A 19087-nucleotide genomic window follows, 5' to 3' on the forward strand; every position below is an offset into this window, starting at 1 on the left:
TTGAATAAAAAGAGAGGAGAGCGAGTAGGGAGTAGCAAGTAGGGAGTAGCTAGTAGTGTAGAAAGCAATCATAGTTGTTGAAGTAAAATATTGGGGGAATCTCTTGAAGAATTGAATAAAAAGAGAGGAGAGCGAGTAGGGAGTAGCAAATAGTGTAGAAAACAATCATCACTGAAAACATTGAAAACATTGAAAGTATGCTAACCGGACTAGGAAAGCAAAAAGGAAGGCATCACTAAGGCCTCATCCCTTTGGGCATGCCAAAAAGGCTCGATCAATTGTCCGGACACGTGGACTAGCGAGCTTCAATTTGTAGCCCGGAGGCTCGGAGCCGAGGAAGCATGGCACGAGGTCATCTGTACGCGCTCGACTTCGATGGCATCCTCTGCGACAGTTGCGGTGAAAGTTCCTTGTCCGCCCTGAAGGTGTGGAGCTGCGTTTAAATTTCTCTTGCACGCAGAGAGAGAGAGAGAGAGAGAGAGAGAGAGAGAGAGAGGCATTTGCTAGAAGTTGGGAACCCACATGAGTAACAGACATGCGTAACTCTCATCCATGCTGCAATGCATCGGCTGAGATTCTTGCTCTTTTCGCATCTCATGAGCTTCATTGCACTCTTCTTAAATTCAAGAAGAAAAACTTCTGTTCAAATTCATGTTGGTTAATGTTGTAAAGGCTGCAAAAGTGCGATGGCCAGAAGTATTTGCCGACATTGATGAGCTGACAGAATCATGGATTTTGGAGACAATGCATATGGTACATTTCGTTTTTTTTTTTTCCCAACACCAGTATGTTAGCCTGTCAGAAGGTTTTTACCTTTTCCCCAGCTAATGTTCTGACATTAATAGGTCAGACCAGTTGTAGAAACAGGTTATGAAAATTTGCTGCTTGTGCGCCTGCTGCTTGAATCTAAAATTCCAGCATCTCGAAAAACATCAGTACGTAGCTCAAGGCACTGTATATAGGTTTTGATTTTATCAAAATCAAGTCAATTCACAAGTTCCACTCATTTGAAGGTAGCAGAGGGATTGAGCATTGATAAGATATTGGAGCACTGGACGAGTATTAAGCCTGTTATCATGAAGGACTGGGGTGAGGAGAATCGAGATGCCTTAATTGAACTGTTTGGGAAGGTTCGAGATGATTGGATTTCACATGACCTGCAAGGGTGGATTTGTGCAAACAGGTACATTAGCATCCATTGCTATTCTTCGAGAAGGCATTTTACCGAATCATATTCAATTGTAAATTATGTGTTGGTTATGCACAGGTTTTATCCTGGAGTCGGTGATGCTCTCAAGTTTGCGACATCAAAAATCTACATTGTTACAACTAAGCAAGTAATGCACTTCTCTAAGATGACGGCCACTTCATCTTTTTCTGAATGCATGGCAAATTCTTGCTCACTTGACATTAAAGTATTTGCTTTTTAGATTACGTAAGACAAGTGTTCTATTGTTTGCTGAGACCATCTATAGGTGACTCCTTTAATCTGTTCTCACGCCAGACTTTCCTTAAGTACTTAATGACCTTTTGTGGTGGTTCAAATTGCTTCATCCCAAATATTTTCTTTGGACAATGTAACATTTTACTGCGCGTTTGTGTGTCAGTAGTGTATTTGTGCATGCATTCTTATATATCACTTGCAAGTTGTTAATAAGTTAAAAAATAAACAGAATGACATTGCAGCTATTTTAGCTATGAACTCATTACCGTGCTTTTTATCGCTGTTGCCCATGCTTTTGACCATTTTACTGCATACCATAAATTCTCTGTTCGGAAAATATTATTAAGCAAAGAGTTGGGCAGCTCTATGACTTGTTTCAATGCAATGCTTTACTATGGCAGTATTTTCATTTATAGAGCCATGAGAGAAGTGTGCTGAACTTTTTATTGATGTACGCTAATTCTGCCCTACCTAGACCTTAAGAGGTTTATAACCTACAGTTTTGATCAACCCTGGCGTTTTCGGTAGCAGATCAGTCAATGAGCCCTAGCGCTAGCCTCTTCCCTGCAGGTCAGCTAGCATTTTTAGTTTGACGCATCCAATCCTCATTTGAGGTGAGAGCGGTATTCCCTCTCTCCCTCTCATCTCTCACGTCGACTCCAGATCAAGGAACTTTAGAATTCCTGATAGGTATGGTGAGTTGTTTGCCAAGTTCGACCACTTCTCTCGCCTGGATGATCTCCCCCTTACACTCCCTCCTGAGCGACTCGAGGATCATGTCATCGACTTAGTGGACGGAGCACAACCTATAAGTAAGTTTCCATATCGTTTGAACAAGGCTAATAGAAGAGGAGCTTGAGCGCCAACTAGATGCTGTTGGATAGTGGTTTTATACGTCCCAATGTAAGTCCTTTTTGCTGTTCTATTTCTTTTTGTTCGTAAGAAAGATGACTCATCATGGTTATGTGTGGATTACTCGTTTTGGAACGTCTCAATGGGGCTATAGTGTTTTCGAAGATCGACTTGAAGAGTGGCTACCACCATATGAGGCGAGAGCGGTATTCCCTCTTTCCCTCTCATCTCTCACGTCGAGGCTAAAAGAGAGCTACGTTGAGGAGCTGGCGATGGTTGTCTATGTCAACCCCACATCAAGGAACTTTGGAATTCCTGATAAGTACGGTGAGTTGTTTGCCAAGTTTGAGCACTTGTTTCTCCAGGATGATCTCCCCCTGTCACAAACAGGAGCGCATAACAATATAAAATGTACTCAGATAAATAGAATTTTTATCACTTATTACTAAAGTCAGAGGATATAGAGAGAAATAGATAGAGAGAGAAGATTGACACAGTACTGGGGACCAGAAGACGGGCTGGTCCCTCCCCGTAATAGTATCTTTATTATTGAGGAGAAGTCTATACAAGCACTTGAACCGAACGTATTACCACGTTCGTTCTAGATCAGACTTGATGGTTTCTGGAAGTCTCGGCTTCCATCCTCAAGGCAAAGCCCCATTCCTAGGAACTTCCGTTCCTACCCGAGAACTAACGTTCTCGCCTCTGGAAATCACCTCCCAGACTTAGGGCATAACATCCCTACTTTCCGTTTCCCGACTCTAATCACAGAGTCCTGCCGCAGATGAACTCTGCTTTCCCGGACGCGAAGTCCTTCCTTCCGGATCCTGACTCGAGAGTCTACTTCTCTCAGATCCATGGTTCCACGCCCAAATTCCGGGCACGAAACCCTTGGGCTGATCTAGCTCTAGCTTCTCAGAGCTTCTTCCGCCTACAGAGGCTCTGTTCCTACTCCCTCGCAAAAAGGAAGCACTCCTGCAAACAGATACTCAGTAAAACTAAACTTGAAAACGTTACCTTGATGTCTCGACACTCGGAACGCAACTCTGTTCTAAAAAAAAACGACTTCTGGAAGAGATTTCTGTGCGGAAAACCTTCTCTTTCAAATCCTATACACAGGCGAGGTGTATCCTCGGGTTCCTTCTCGTAAATCAGCCCTATCCCCGATGTTTTTGGGCTGAAAACAGAGAAAAACTGCAGCCTATTACGACGGAAATTCCTTCCGTGAGCGATTCTTTGCGATGGAACGTGGTCCTGGCATCATCTCATTCACTTAGGGCAGCCATGGGCATCGCCGGCAACTTCTTCTTAGCAACGGAAATCTGCTGCAGCTTGTTCTTTTCCTCCCAGTGTTGGCGAATCTTCTTCTTCTGCTCCTAGCGCTGGCAGGTTTCATCCCAAGAGAGAAGGGCGCTGGCTGATTTAATAGCCTTTTGAGGCCTGGCAAAAGTAGGGCAGCTGGTCGCTTTTTCCCCCGTGCAAGAATAGGGCAGGTTGCTTTTCCGGCTCGAGAGAGAGAATCGCTGGCTGCCTGCTGCCGTACAAAGGTTACGCTGTCTCTTCTCTTTTTTTTTATATATAAGCCATGCTTTTATTTTAAGTGGGCTGCCCACTTAGCCGGTCATTTAAAAAAAATAGCGTGAACCTGTTAAAAACTTAATAAAACCTTATGAGTTAAAAACGAATGCTTAAACTGCACTTCAGGCGTCCCTGGATGCAACCACATGTACAGATGCAATGCAGACACAGATTCCTCGCGGGAAAGCATCTGCCTTCCCTGCGAATGTCTTGCTTTTCGTAAAAAGCTTCTCAGAACCCATCCTTATTCAAGTGCTTGCTTTTCCTTGTGCACAATTCTAACACAGTTCGGAATTTTCTCTCGACTATGGATATCCCCTTTCCGATGCACCCGTCACCCACCTTGTGACGCATCAGGAATACCCATCACCTAGTCCTTTCCTACCGAACTTACGATACAATCTCCTTCGTGATGCTCTATGTCACCCATCCTATGACGCATCAGAGATGTCCGTTCCCGGATGGTCGGATACTTCTTCCCGATGTTCCTTGTCACCCATCCGATGTGACACATCAGAAGTACCCGTTCCTGGTGGCCTTTCAGATATTCCCGTTCACTGTGCTCCCGTCATTACTTTGAACGACGCACCAGGAGTACTCTGTACTCGGATGTCTCCAATGAGAAAAACCCTCTCACTTTAAATTCCAATAATTCATTCAAAATTATTTTTCTTGTTGTTCCGAGCGAGAAAACCCTCACTTATAAATCCAATAATTCATTTAGAATTATTTTCCTGTCAGATAAAGCCAATTTAGCAACACCCCCCTACACTCCCTCCCGAGCGACCTGAGGATCATGTCATCGACTTGGAGAAAGTTTGTAAGAAAACGCTTTTTGGACATTCTCAAACTCTTTCCAAGTAGACTTTGAGATGCTGACATTGATAACAACGACCTTCCTTAGCATAAATGACTTGTTCATCTGCCGTTATGTATCCTCCTATAATTCCTTTGCGGCTTTTCGAGAAAGTTTTCAATCGAGAAAGTATGGCCGAGGGGCCTCAAACTGAAAAGGATTAAGGATTTTTAAATCCTAGTCTTGCCAACTTATAGAGCACCGATTGTGGGGCCTAAAATCCTCAAAACCCAAAGCTTGAAGTCCGGAGCTGATTTTCGTAAAACGCGGTGACATGTTGATGTGGCAGGCCGTAAGGATGATGGCGTCGTAGGACTGTACAGATTTTCGCGAATTACGTTGGTAGATTTTACAATTTTCAGTGCTAGCTTTTTGGAGCAGATGCTTTTGGGGTTTAGTGCTTTTGGGGGAAGAGCTTTTAGGGCTCTGCTTTTGGGCAACCCTTGTACTCTTTATAAGAGCCCTTGGGGTCTCACTCTGCAGAGCATTTGGACGTAGAGTGTGAGAGCAAAGGATTGTTGTGACATAATAATAGAGAAATACCGGAGTGGTGCTAGTGTTTTGGGGCCAGTGCTTCTTGGCTCGGAACTTTGCCGTGCCGTGTCGTGTCGACTCTCTCTCTCTCTCTCTCTCTCTCTCTCTCTCTCTCTCTCTCTCTCGTAAAGTTCAGCGATTTTGTAATTTTTGTTCGTGTGTTGCTATTAATTTCTCGCATGGAGTGTCCAAGTCTGAAAACCTGGATCAAAGAAAATAGGCGCTGTTTGATCCCTGACTTCACCCGACGCTCTGCATAGCTTACTCGCACTAGAATTTGGCCTATCGCCCACCATATGTGGCACTAAAACAGCCGTGGGTTTGGCTTCTTTTCTTTCTTATCCTCTTTGTCCTGTGAGTCAGCTGTTTTCTTCTTGTTTGGACAATCCGCATCAAAGTGACTAGGTTGCTCGCAAATAAAGCATTTATTCTCAGCCATTAAAGCCTTCTTTTCCTCGAAAGACTTGCACACAAAAGGCGTCGTGTTTTTTGGCATGTCCTCCAGACGTCTCGGCTAATTCCTTAGCTTTCTCTGTTTTTCTTGACCCCTCGGAAGCTTCAGGAGTTGCTTTTTGTTGCTAAATTGGCTTTATCTGACAGAAAAATAATTCTGAATGAATTATTGGATTTATAAGTGAGGGTTTTCTCGCTTGGAACATCAAGGAAAAATAATTCTAAATGAATTATTGGAATTTTAAGTGAGGGTTTTTCTCACTGGAGACATTCGAGTACAGAGTATTCCTAGTGCGTCATTCAAAGTAATGACGATAGCAGTGTGAACGAGAATATCTGTAAGGCCACCAGGAACGGGTACTTCTGATGCGTCACATCGGATGGGTGACAGGGAGCATCGGGAAGAAGTATCCGACCATCCGGGAACGAACATCTCTGATGCGTCATAGGATGGGTGACATAGAGTATCGTGAAGGGGATTGTACCGTAAGTTCGGTAGGAAAGGACTAGGTGATGGGTATTCCTGATGCGTCACAAGGTGGGTGACGGGTGCATCGGAAAGGGGATATCCATAGTCTAGAGGAAATCCGAACTGGAAAGAGGAATACGCGTAAAGACGCAATCACAAGAATAAAGATGGGTTCTGAGAAGCTTTTCTTAAAAAGCGGAAAATTTGAACGAGTTTTCCGGGAAGAGCAAACGCTTTTCCGCGAGGAATCTATGTTTGCATTGCATTCGTGCATGTGGTTGCATCCAGGGACGCCTGGGAAGTGCTGTGAAAGCATTGATTTTAACTTATAAGGTTTTATTGAGTTTTTGGGCAGGTTCAGACCAATTTTAAAAATATGCCGGCCGTCCACTTAATAAGTGGGCAGCCACTTAGAAAATAAAGCAACAAAACCAGCTAGCGAATTCTCTCTCCCTATTTCGGGTAGAACAGAAGAAAAAAATAATAATAAAAAAAAATAAATTTTTTTGGAAAAAAAAAAAAACCCGGCCGTGATCTCTCCGCGAGCAGCTATTCGTGCCGTGGTAAAGGAGCTATAAAAGCACCACATGCCCTCACCGAAGGGAGGTTGCCAGCGCCAGCAAGAGAAGACTCTGCCGCCAGAAGACGCGAGAGATCGTGAGACTACGAAGCACGGAAGTCGCTTTTCTCGCGCAAGAGCGAGAGGTACCTATTGTGGATTCGCCATACGAATTGTTGTCGTGTGTTTGCGTGTGTGTTTACAGGTACTTTCATCGCGAAGGAGAAGCGAGAAGGCTTCGGCCTACGCTTGGGAATTCCGGAAACGGAATTCGGAAATTGTCTGCGGAGTCTCAACTCCGAGTACAGACGGAAAAAGGATTGAGAGCTTGTCTCTCGGATTTCCCTTACGGGAAGGAACGACTATCGAGTCAGAGATTTAGAACGGAGGGGTTTTCTCCGGTTCTTGTGCTTGTAAAAAGATTCTCCCTAATAAAGAATTCTCTTTAAGGGGGGAGACCAGCCCATCTTCTGGTCCCCAGTACTGTGTCGATCTTCTCACTCTCTCTCTCTCTCTCTATCTATTTCTCTCTATATCCTTTGGCTTCAATAATAAGAGATAAATTCTATTTATCTGAGTATATTTTATATTGTTATGCGCTCCCGTTTGTGACACTTTTGCAAAGGGATTCTTAGCTGAATTTTTCTTTGACTGCCCCCTTTCACGTTGCCTTGGAATCCACTGTCTCTTCTCCCTTCACCAAGGCACGACCAATGTTGCCAACCTCCATAACATGCATAAGGGTGGCCACTGTGTTCTTTGTACAATAATTCCTGAGCCCTTTAGCTCTGTCTATGACACAAACACAAATTTGTAGGAAGTTACTGAAAGCAGCGATTTACAAAACTTCGCATTGTACTCCTCTTAAGTTTTTGCAAGAAGCCGCTTTGAGTTGGTGCCAATCTATCATGACATCAACTTCAAGCTCATTTGACAGCCATGCAGAGCAAACATCCGTTTGAAGTAAACCCATGTGGTGGGTGCTTGTCCTTGCATCAATAATGTCGTCCACCATGAACGTGCATTTCCTTTTGAGAAAGTGGCCACTTTATAGACCTTCGAAGCCTCGGTGAATTTCCCCCCTACATAAGTAGTATCAAATTGTTGGAGGAAAGTAAGAGCCTTCGTCTTGTCTTCAAAACCATTGAAAGTGTCAAACCTTCACAATTGCATCACCTTCTTTGTAAGGTTTCAGCTTGTTAAGCACTGTCAAATTGTCATAGGTAAGTGTTTGCAACATGGGTACAATGCTAGGGGATCATCTATGCTTCTTGGCCATTAGCATTTTGGCTTCCTCATGCCATATTTGCCTACTAATTGGAAAAACTAGCCATATCAAAATTGCCGTGTGGCATCCCAAACTACCCTGAAACCTTGGTTGTAAGCCCATATTATTGTACATGGGGTTTGGCATCATGCCTTGCATACCCCCAAAGATTGTTCCTGGCATGTGTGCTGATTTCCAGGCGCATTATGCATAAGCAGCCATGCTTTGAAACACAGATCCACCCCAAAATACCCCGGCTGTATCGTATGTCACAAACTGTTGACGTGTCAAGCCAGTGAAGAACGGAGCCAACTTGCAGGTTTCAATGATTGGTGATTTAATCGTGGGTGGAGTAGTGAGAAATGATGTTTAAGAATGCTTGCACATACTCTAGGCCCGGATCCTTGTGGTTATTTGCGGAGGGAGTATTGTTGTTGTTACTCATTGCCCGTGTCACGAGAGACGGCCACCACGTGCCAACCAAAAAGAACAAACTGAACACTTTTAGCACTTCAAATAACACTAAACTGAAAGAGAGAGAGTGCATGGCACACGATACGTGGAGTTGCAGAATTCCACCCCAAGAAAGCACTGGCCTCAAACCTTGGTGCCTTGAGCCCTATGCACATAACTAAAGGCCCTTGGCCTATGAAAAGCAGTTTACATGAAAAGCTTCAAACTCAAAATCATCTAGCCCAAAAGCAATAGCGCCCAAAAGTTGCCAGTGTGTTTTGCAAAAATCCGTACAGGTGCCACGTCAGCAGAGCCAGTGTAAAATGCGGAATTCCGTACTTGTTGCACGTCAGCATAGCCAATGTGAATTGCAAAAATCTGTCAGTACAACTGCCACGTCATCCGCTTGCGACGCAAGAGATTGAGTGTGTGTGTGTGCGCATGTGTGCGGTTCTGCTTTATTATAATGCCTTTAGGTCCCTTGGGCCCCATCGAACGGGGTCCCATAAATTGGCGAGAACTCTTCTTTAAAAATAGGACACTCCAGACTTTGCAAGTTGGTAAAAAATTTCTTTTGTTGCTTCTGCTTCTTCACTTAGGGTTTAGGCCCCTCGGTCGAGATCTGGAGGTTGGCTCCGTTCTTCAGTGACTTGACACGTCAGTAGTTTGTGATAGCCTAGACCTAGATGTTTATTTACAGGGGGAGTATTAAGAAGTCTGAGTAGTGGTTACTCTCAGCACCTCCAAATGATGCAGGCTACGGTTTGGGGGACGTTTGGTTGTAAAAGGCCTCTATACCTGATGGCCCGGATCTTTTTAGGCTATTTGCAAGAGGAGTGTTAAGGAAGTCGTTGAACAGCTCATGGCCCGGTTATTTGCGGGGGGAGTGTTCATCGGTGGTTTTATGTTTCTATGTCTTGTAATATGCATATGTGAGCATTTGTGTTGCATTGTGATGTGGCAACCACTGAATATTCCTTATGGGATGAGATTTTTCTCGGAAACCAACGACCCAGGATATCAAGAGCTTCGATATGGAATGAGACTCTTTTTTTGGATGAGATTTTTCTGGGAAGCCAGGATATCAAGAGCTCCAGTGTTGCCGTGATTTACGTTGCGTAGCTTTGGCGGCAGCTTTTGGGACCAGATGCTTTTGAGTTTGAAGCTTTTCATGTAATTGCTTTTCATAGGCCAAGGGCCTTTATATATGCGCAAGAGCTCAATCTCTGGCACTCTTCCAGGTGAAGGTGCAGAGCGCGAGTACCGGCATTGTACTGAGTTCAGGCAATGTAAAGAAATACAGAAAGGGGCGCTAACGTTTGGGGCCAATGTTCTCTTGGGGTGGAACTCCGCCACTCCCGGTCTTGTGTCGTGCATCTCTTTCAGTACAATTATTATTTGAAGTGCTTTTTTTTGTTCATTTTGTTCTTTCCTGTTGGCACGTGGTGCTCGTCCTATTACACCGTAGGTGGTGGAAATACCTTATGCATGTGTCCATTGAGATCCACACTTGGACGCTCAAAGGTGGCTGACTGAACTGGAATAGCTTGAGGAATTGGTGTCCAAGCCACCTAGGTGTTCATGGACAACAAAGGTTTGCCTTGGAGCTGTAAATGACTCCGCAACATGCGAATGCTCCCTGTCTCGCTCGGTTGCATTTGGGACGTGCCCTTGACATAGTAACAAGGGACGGAGGGGACGGAGCCTAGAGACGGGGGAGCCTGATTCCGGGACGGGGACTGTCACAAACAGGAGCGCATAGCAATATAGAATATACTTGGATAAATAGAATTTATCACTCAATAGTGAAGCGAGAGTATATAGAGAGAAATATATATATATATATAGAGAGAGAGTGAGAAGATCGACATAGTATTGGGGACCAGAAGATGGGCTAGTCCCCGCTCGTAATAATATCTTTATTACCGAGGAGAAGTCTATACAACCACTTGAACCGAACGTATTACCACGTTCGTTCTAGAATAAGACTTGATGGTTCCCGAAAGCCTCGGCTTCCTATTCGTAGGGCAAACCCCTATTCCAAGGCACTTCTGTTCCTTATTCCAAATCCTCGAGAACCAAGGTTCTCGCCTCTGGATCTCACCTTCCAGACTCAGGGTATAGCATCCCTTGCAACTCGTTTCCAACTATGTTTCCAGAATCCTCTTCTTGCAGAACAACTCTGCTTTCCCGGACACGGAGTCCTTACTTGGAATCCCCACTTTCGGGTCGCAACTTGAGAGACTACCTCTCTCCAATCCGTGGATCTACTTCGGGTACGAAACCCTTGGGCTGATCTGGCTCTAGTTCCTCAGAGTGCTTTTCTCCTACAGAGGCTCATGCCTTCCTTTGCTCCTACTCCCTCACTAAGAGGAAGTACACCTGCAAAAAAATACCTGCTCATGGAGAAACATATACCGCAACCAAAAGTTGCTACTGTAATGGTAAAAGCACATAGCGTACTCAATGATCAACGACCATCAGTAAACCTCTTCTCCGTAGAGAAACTCAAATTCCTTCCACCGAACACATCTCAAATAGGGATTCTCGTGTCGGAATATCCTTGCGCGCAAAAAGGCGCTCAAGAGAGTATAACAAACTCCCGTCCAGTTCCTGAAAAGGAAGTTGGTTCATCTCATTCCGGTCACTAGAAAAAAATTCGATCGGTAGATGACCCTCCTTGGCATAGGTCTGCATCTTCATGTGTTATCCATGTACTCAAAGGTGTACATAATTCTTAAGCTGTGTTAGAGTTTTGGTGAAGTTGGGAAATTACCTTCCCTTCGTAAGATCCTTAGAGCGAAGACGCTCAACCTGACGATCCCTTGGCTCGATCTTAGAGCAAAACCCGCTCATCAAATAAACTAGGATTTCAATCCTTGGATTCCTCGAGCAGAGGCCGTAGTCGCTGCTTGTTCCTTCCCTCGTAAGAGAGTGTTTATTCACTTGTGCGAAATGCACTACCGTAGCTTCCATTTATTGGTTTAGGCTTCAAGCTTAGCGAAAGCTTTTACTCTGCTTGAAATCTCGGAATGGTTCCTTCATAATGTCCTACCCGCAATAGCAGTATTCTGTGGTAGAACTACCGAATACCAGATCAAGTATTGACCTTCTGGATGATTAGCAAACAATTAATCTCATATAGCCAATGTTCCAACTTGATCCTACTCTCATATTGAGAGTGATCGTCCTGGTTAGACACATGCATATCTCGTGCATAAAAGCAATATGCAGTTTTTGAATCCCTCAAAGATTTAACTTTGATCAAAGACATGCCCTCTCACTTAAAGTTTGAGGGTTTTCTATATTAAAACTTAGGAGTTAGATTGAATTTCCTTACTTCAAACTTTCTCCGGATAGCAACATATACTTCGAGGAGAGGTAACAAAAATTCATTGTTTCAGCCTTGAGTTGAATCCAAGTCTTGTTGTAAGTTCCTTGCAGAGCTTTAGTATACTTTGCAATCCCCTTGAGGTGTTTGGTCACATGCCTCACCTTCGACGCTTCTAAGAAATTGCCATTTGCAAAGGCAACTTCAAACTGTCGAATTAAAGCGGTAGCTTTCGGGGCATCTTCCCTTCCATCAAAAGTATCAAAGTTCACTAGAGTGTTCCTAGGTCTAAAGACCTTCTTCATATCCTTTCCGAAATGATGCGATTTCTTGGCTATGGTTCTAAATAGATGTTCTTGGATATTTTCTGTGTTTTGTAGTATCTTGAGCATTCCGCTCCCAGGGTTCTCTAGGTTCTTGAGCATCATGCTCTTGTCGCCTTCTCAGAGAATCCCAAGTCTTGTGTCGACTTCTTGCAGAGAGAAAAATTTTCCCACCTCTTCGAGCTTTTCTTGCAGGGCTCAGGGTTCCGCCTGCTTACTTCTCTCTTTGCTTGTCATGGCTTCTTCCCGTATCTTCCCAGAGTCGTCCTCCTTTACAGAGAAAGAGAGGAGACCATGCTCTGATACCACTGTCACAAACGGGAGCGCATAGCAATGTAGAATATACTCAGATAAATAGAATTTATCACTTAATACTGAAGCCAGAGTATAAAGAGAGAAATAGATAGAGAGAGACGACTTGGTCACTATATCATCCGATTGTAATGGCATTTGGACCAATATGAGAATGCTAACTCAACAGTTCTGGACCTCCTCAAGACGTATGCTCTGAATCAAAAACACTCATGGGAGAAGTACTTGCCACTCATTGAATTTGCCTACAATAACACGACACATTCGTCAACTGGCAAAGCATCCTTTGGGATCATAGAAGGAACTTGTGAAGTCCCACCGATTCTACTCACAAAGGACAAGATTTTTGAGGCCGACAAATTCATACAAGACTTGGACACTGCCTACTCAAAGGTCAAAGAAGCCTTATAAAAGTCCCAAGATAAGCAAAAGCGAGGAGTTGACATAGGAAACAATTGGACATTAAAGTTGGTGAGTGGGTTTCGAGAAGGCACGTCTACGAAAACAGAAAGGCAAAGAACGGTTGTATCCTAAACGTAGTCAACGGTATTATGGACCATTCAAGGTCATTCACCGCATTAACAAAGCTTCATTTTGACTCGAGTTACCATCACATTGGAAAATCCATAATGCTTTCCATGTATCCGTTCTTAAGGCATTCATGGGAGAATTGCCCACCAAACCTTCGGATGTGCTCAGCTAGTAGTAGAAGAGAATGAAGAGATTTTGATCCCAGAACAAATACTTGCTCATAAAGACCGCATCACTTGAGGAAGAACCACACAACGATTTTTGGTGAAATTCAGGAACTAATAATGCTCAATGAATGAATTTGGAAGAATTAACAGATAAAATCCCATACAGTTGTATAAACAAGCTTTTGGGCTAATGTGATAAGGAATAATAACACGAGGATCCTTTTGACATGGTGATCTCCACAGACTTTGGATGAACGATTGCATCCAAAGAGACATTAGTTGGGACCTTGTCCTTTGATGAGATCCAAGGTCATTTTATATGCGTTGGAATGGTGTCACCCGTGACATGCTTTCCATGTTTTGAAAGTATTATGTTTTTGGCTAATTGAACAATTATTTTGCTTATGCATAAATGTCATCATTGCACTACTGTATATTTGTTTGATGAATTAATGCAAGTCTTTATTTTCATGCAATCGAGGACTATTGCTTTGATTTTAGAAGGCAGTATGCGATGGGTTTTAGAATTAGGGTTTTCACGTCGAGGTCATAAATGCATCTAATCAATGCGTTCGTCTGGCCGGTCACAGTCACTCGCCCTAGAAAGCTGGTCCATGCCAATCTCTAAGTCAAAGCCAGAATTCTCTGAGCAGCGACAATTTCTCTATGTGGTATTTTGCATCTGTGCGTGGCACTAGGAAGATCTGAGCAACCTTAAGGTTTTGGACTAACCTCTGAGTTTTGTAGGTTCCGGCCGAGGGGCCTCAACCCAAGAAGAAGAAGAAGAACATAAGAAATCACAACTTTTAAAGACTCGTCAAGTGGCCCAAACTATAAAAAGGGGTTAGGATTAAAATTCCTAACCTTCAACAACTTATGAAGCTCTATCGAGGGACCTAAATCAATAAAAAACACACACCCACAAGTTGCGTAGAGGAAGATGATGTGGCAGCAATGCATGGATTTTTTGCAAATTGTGCTAGACATGATGACATGGCAACAACGTACGACCAGCCCATGAGGCGCATGATTTTGGTGCAGATGCTTATTGACGTGCAACTTTTCAAGTATAGCTTTTGAGTTTGAGGCCAAGAGCCTATAAATATGTAAGGGTGGGTCTCTCTCACATTCTAGCGCGAGGAGAAGTAGAGGAGAGCTCTCGAAACTCGTACCTTTGCAAATTAAGAGTAAAGAAATACCGAAAGGGGCGGACGGCATCACGTGGCAACTGAAAAGAACAGACTAAAAAAATTTTAGGCACTTCAAAACTACTGAACTGAAAGAGAGACTTCACACGAGACAAGGAGTGGCGTAATTTACCCCCCAGAGTGCACTAGCTCCAAACTGTGGCGTCCCTTTCGGTATTTCTTAATATTAGTGCAACACGGTACATCGCTCGAGGCTATGCTTTGCATCTCCCGCGGGTAGGATCCTAGAGAGTGGGCCCTTAAGACATATTTAAAGACCCTTGGCCATTCAAAAGCAATTACATTAAAAGTGTCAAGTCTAAAGGCATTTGGTCCCAAAAGCTAGCGCCCAAAGGGCTATCTGTACGATGTTGCGATGTAAGCAAGAGTCAAGGCAATTCATGGAAGGTCCATACAACTAACTGCCACGTCATCATCTCTACACAAGTCGGTGTGTGTGATCTTCTGCTTTATTTTTAGGGGTTTAGGCCCCTCGGCCGGTTCCATAAGTTGTTGGGAATCCTAACCCAATTTGTTATTTGGACCACTCGGCGAGAATCTGTGAGTTGGTAATGACTTCTTCTTCTTTTACTTCTGCTAGGGTTTAGGCACCTAGGCCAGGATATGCAGGTTGGCTAGGGGTTAGGCTCTGGGATTCCTAAGCCTTAGGGTTTTCAATGGCTTGACACGTCAGCAGTTTGTGACATCCTTCCTTCTTGAAAGAAGAGTAATCGTCCGCGATTATATCTTCAAAACAACTCAAGTTAGAAAAATAATCGGTCATTTTGTTCTGCCATTCCATATCGAAGCTCTTGATATTTTGTCGTAGCACAATTAGCCATACACCCAGACTGCGCTGATCTGTAACAAGTGTCATGATGCACTAAAGTTCCACATCCAAGCAATCTCAAACTAATTAGGAATATTTAGTGGTTGGCACATCACAATGCAACATAGATGCTTACCTATGCATGCTACAAAACATAGAAACATACAATCGCCGATGAACACTACCCCCGCAAATAACCAACAAGGTCCGGGGCAAAGAGATGGAAAAATTGGCTGATTGGGCTGGTCCCTAGGTGACACAATAAGATGCAACCCAAAGCTGATGGGGGTGGTAATTTTTTGTAAGATCTATTTGAGGTGGTTGTTCCCCTAAATGTTAGGTATCTGCAAAAAACATATTGGCTTGGGCATGCACATCCTCCCATACTTTGTGTCTGCTACTAGGGGACCATTGTGTATTAATAGTCTTAGGCTACATGCTAACGGTGCCAGGTGCTGGAAAAACAGATCGGACGATTGAATATTGTCTTGTGCTAACCATTATGCAAGTGTCCTTACTAATCTAATCAATCCCTAATCTAGAAGTGGCTGTGTGTTGAGTAGCATGTCCACTAGTACAATGCAATTGCAAATATAATCATAATTTTCTTAAATCAGTCAGAGCTTGAATTTGGCTCAAATACTTTGTGGATCTAGCTTTATTCAATTACGAAACAGTTATAGGGTATTAGTTTGTTTTTAATTGGTCTCCCAGGCACATGCCTTGTTTTGGAATCTTGTATGTGCCTTGTTTTGGAATCTTCTAGCATTGAGACTTATCTGAATTATACTGCAACAGGCTCGATTTGCTCATGTCTTGCTGAAGGAGCTTGCTGGAGTAGATTTGCCTTCAGAACTCATCTATGGACTTGGTTCAGGGTATGATTTTTTTTGACATTTGTATATTTACGTATATATTTTAGTACATTTTCAATTTCAACAAATGATACTTGCTTATAGATTTGAACCCATTCTGTCAGGCCAAAAGTGGAGGTACTCAAAAAGCTCCAAAGCCAACCTGAACATCAAGACTTAGTGCTACAGTAAGACCGTTTTTTGTTTCTGCCATCAACTGTGTTTTTCTGGTAATTTGTTAATTGTTTGCTCTTTTATCTTTCAGCTTTGTAGAAGACAGGATCGCCACTTTGGACAATGTGATCAAAGAGCCATTATTGGACAACTGGAACTTGTATCTAGGTACGAAACTACCTTGTGTGCCAATTGTATCCTTTCCTAGTTTTCAATTCTTAAATTAAAATTCAGCCTCCATTCATAAAGTTGATAAGCTTGCAAGATTGAAAAGTAGAGGTGGTGAGCTATATACCTGTTTATTGTGGTTGCATCAATCTGAGAGTTTGCTAGCACTAAGCCAAAAATTAAGACTATGTTGAACAACTTCCATTGGGATTTCCTGCTTGCAGCTGTTTGTTTATATGAAAGTACATAAGCTACATAATATTCAGTGAGACATAAAAAAGTGTTTTCGCATTCTGAAACCTCAAAATTGTGAAATGATCGAAACGTTTCAGCCAAATGGGGGAAACGAGTTGATTTTTTTTTTGGCCCCCTTTTGACCAGTTGACCTCAAACCACCACCCGTTTGGGGATTTTTTAAGCCATGTACAAACGGTTCCTCAAAATAATTGATAGATTATTTTGACCCCCACGAATACTACTACTAGGCTCTCTTTGGTTATGAGAGAGATGTTGCCTTCTGATGATAGTGCATCTAGTAATGACAGTGATGTTGAGGAGTATGGTAGCGACTCTTCTGAGGAGGACTATAGCTAGCTGTTTACTGATATTTGGACAGTTTATATAGTATGGCCAAAACTCAGCTCATGTATTATTTGCTCTTTTGGTTAGGACTCAAGATTATGCTCATGTATTAGGAATTGGTGGTGTGATTTGAGTCATGCCTCTTGTTATGAGTACATGGGTTTAGACATTGTTATTTGTTTTTCCGTTGTGATATATCACGGTTTGGCTTGGCTTGGCTTGGTATTCAATTTGTGCTCTTACCTTATTTACTCGTGACTCAGTCTCACATCTAGATTTTGGTATTTTACATGTTTCGACATGTGAATTTGTATATATATTCAATGTATAATTACAGGTATATACATAAACAGAACCTATGTTTTTTCTTTCTTTGAGCTTCAAAACGAAATGTTTCAGAAACTTCGAAACCCCAAAACACATAAAACCCTGAAACGTTTCATGTCACATTGATAATATGTCGCGTTTGCACAAAAAGCCCATTTTTCAGTGTAAGGTAGTTGGCGACTTCTTTTACTAAACATGTGATATCGCGAAGGAGAGGCTACGGGTAGATGTGCGAGGTGAAGGAGTGCAGGATTGGGCCGGGTAGAGCTAGGCACAAGTGCAGCAGAGTAGAAGCGCTAGGGATCAAAAGCAGAGAGAGGGAGAAAGCTCGCACGATTTGGGGAAAACTCATAAAGGCTTTCCCACTTTTATTATAAATGATTTTAAAAAATGTGGGGAGGTTCAATGTGAACCTGAACAAAGTATACATAAAAAGGGGTTATTTAGGCCTTTAACCCAACAACATGACACATTTTTTAATGGTTCTTTTTGGATTCTAGGTTACTTAGTAAGAAAGTGGCATGAATGTCATGATTCACTAAATGTAAACCAAGGTACACTTCTTGAGGGTGGAATTTTGACATATAGGAGCGTAAGCTAAATGGGCAAAGGAGAGACATTTTGTCAACTTTAGTGAAGGAGGCCCTCTGCAAGCATGCCTGTATTCAACATTGATTTTTAACTAGGTTGCTAATATGTTTATATCCATTGTGCGTGGAACTTTTTTTACAAAACTCATGGCACTTTATCACCTACCCTTCATATAAATTGACTACTCTATGTTAAAGGAAGTTCACATATCATTGTGACCTTGACTTTGTGGGTATTTTTCTAGTCTTGCCGCATTCCAATTTGATGTAGTCCTTGCTAATTAAATTGGTGCAATCCAATTGTTGTCACAATTATCACATTTTAATTTGTAAGATGGTTCTTCTGATTTAAAGTCGTCTGAATCTTGAATGCTTCTCATGAACTGCTTTTAAGAGGTGGACGTGTGGGTGCAGGTACATGGGGCTATAACACCGTCTCGGAGAGGGAGGAAGCAACAAAAGTCTCACGTATCAATGTACTGGATCTATCGGACTTTTGCGAAAAGTTGAAATAGAGATCAGACTTGCATCCCTAGTTCTTGATGTAACAATATGTTACTCAACAGATTCGACAATTAAATAAGTTCCTATCATGGAATATTCTTTCACGTTATCCAGCAGATGAAGCCTTAAAAAAAACGCTTTTGAATCAAAAGGTGAAAGTGTACCTTACGTAAATTTGGTTATAAAGAACATATTGGATGAAGGTAACATTCTTCAAAAGATCAATTTTGTGTATCGTGTCACATTGTGAAAAGACTAGTGTTGTTTACCTATTTAAAAGGTCTAGTTTCATGGGAATAGTTGTAGATAAGAGTCGAAATTTGGTTCTCCATACAAATCCCCCCCCCCCCCCCCCCCCCCCCCCCCCCCCCCGGAAATGTATTGATGCTACAAGGGTGCAACCATGGGTGCTACTTTGACAGATTTATGTACATAAGTGGCATATTGGAGAAGTGGAAGATAACCATTATAGGTTATACTGTTAGGTAATGCTTTCATGTCTAGATAGCATGTATATGCAGGACTATTTTCTCAAAGGCAAATGATGACGATCTTCCCCTGCCCTTGAAGAGCTAGATGTGTTCAAATGCGAGGTCGAGCATAATGAAGGATAAGACAGAAAACTTGAAAGTGTTAAGTCACTTGAGCACTTTGTTTTGCATATACACCATTAGCCACGATAGCAAGATTGTTGTCGGTAGGACACCTTGCTTAGAATGTGAACCACAGCAATCTAGATCTTA

The 19087-nt window shown here is 42.7% G+C and overlaps 1 protein-coding gene across 1 annotated transcript; it reads left to right on the top strand.

Annotated features, from left to right (window-relative positions):
* Positions 1-268: 268 nt before the first annotated feature.
* On the top strand, positions 269-18578 carry LOC147438274 (ribosomal RNA small subunit methyltransferase G). The gene is made up of 9 exons (XM_086487574.1): positions 269-425; positions 673-753; positions 846-935; positions 1014-1183; positions 1268-1337; positions 15944-16023; positions 16125-16187; positions 16265-16341; positions 18255-18578. The coding sequence occupies exons 1-9, from the start codon at positions 342-344 to the stop codon at positions 18353-18355; spliced, it is 816 nt and encodes a 271-aa protein (XP_086343700.1). The 5' UTR covers positions 269-341; the 3' UTR covers positions 18356-18578.
* Positions 18579-19087: the final 509 nt, after the last annotated feature.

The sequence above is a fragment of the Adiantum capillus-veneris genome, chromosome 17 (assembly GCF_014529385.1).
Source record: "Adiantum capillus-veneris isolate H3 chromosome 17, ASM1452938v2, whole genome shotgun sequence".
Taxonomy (NCBI): Eukaryota; Viridiplantae; Streptophyta; class Polypodiopsida; order Polypodiales; family Pteridaceae; genus Adiantum; species Adiantum capillus-veneris.

Excerpts from the sequence above, each read along its gene's own strand:
- LOC147438274 (XM_086487574.1), top strand. The coding sequence starts at position 342 with ATGGCACGAGGTCATCTGTACGCGCTCGACTTCGATGGCATCCTCTGC. Across the intron at positions 1,338-15,943 it reads ACATTGTTACAACTAAGCAA|GCTCGATTTGCTCATGTCTT; the intron begins GTAATGCACTTC and ends ATACTGCAACAG. Across the intron at positions 16,188-16,264 it reads CATCAAGACTTAGTGCTACA|CTTTGTAGAAGACAGGATCG; the intron begins GTAAGACCGTTT and ends TTTATCTTTCAG.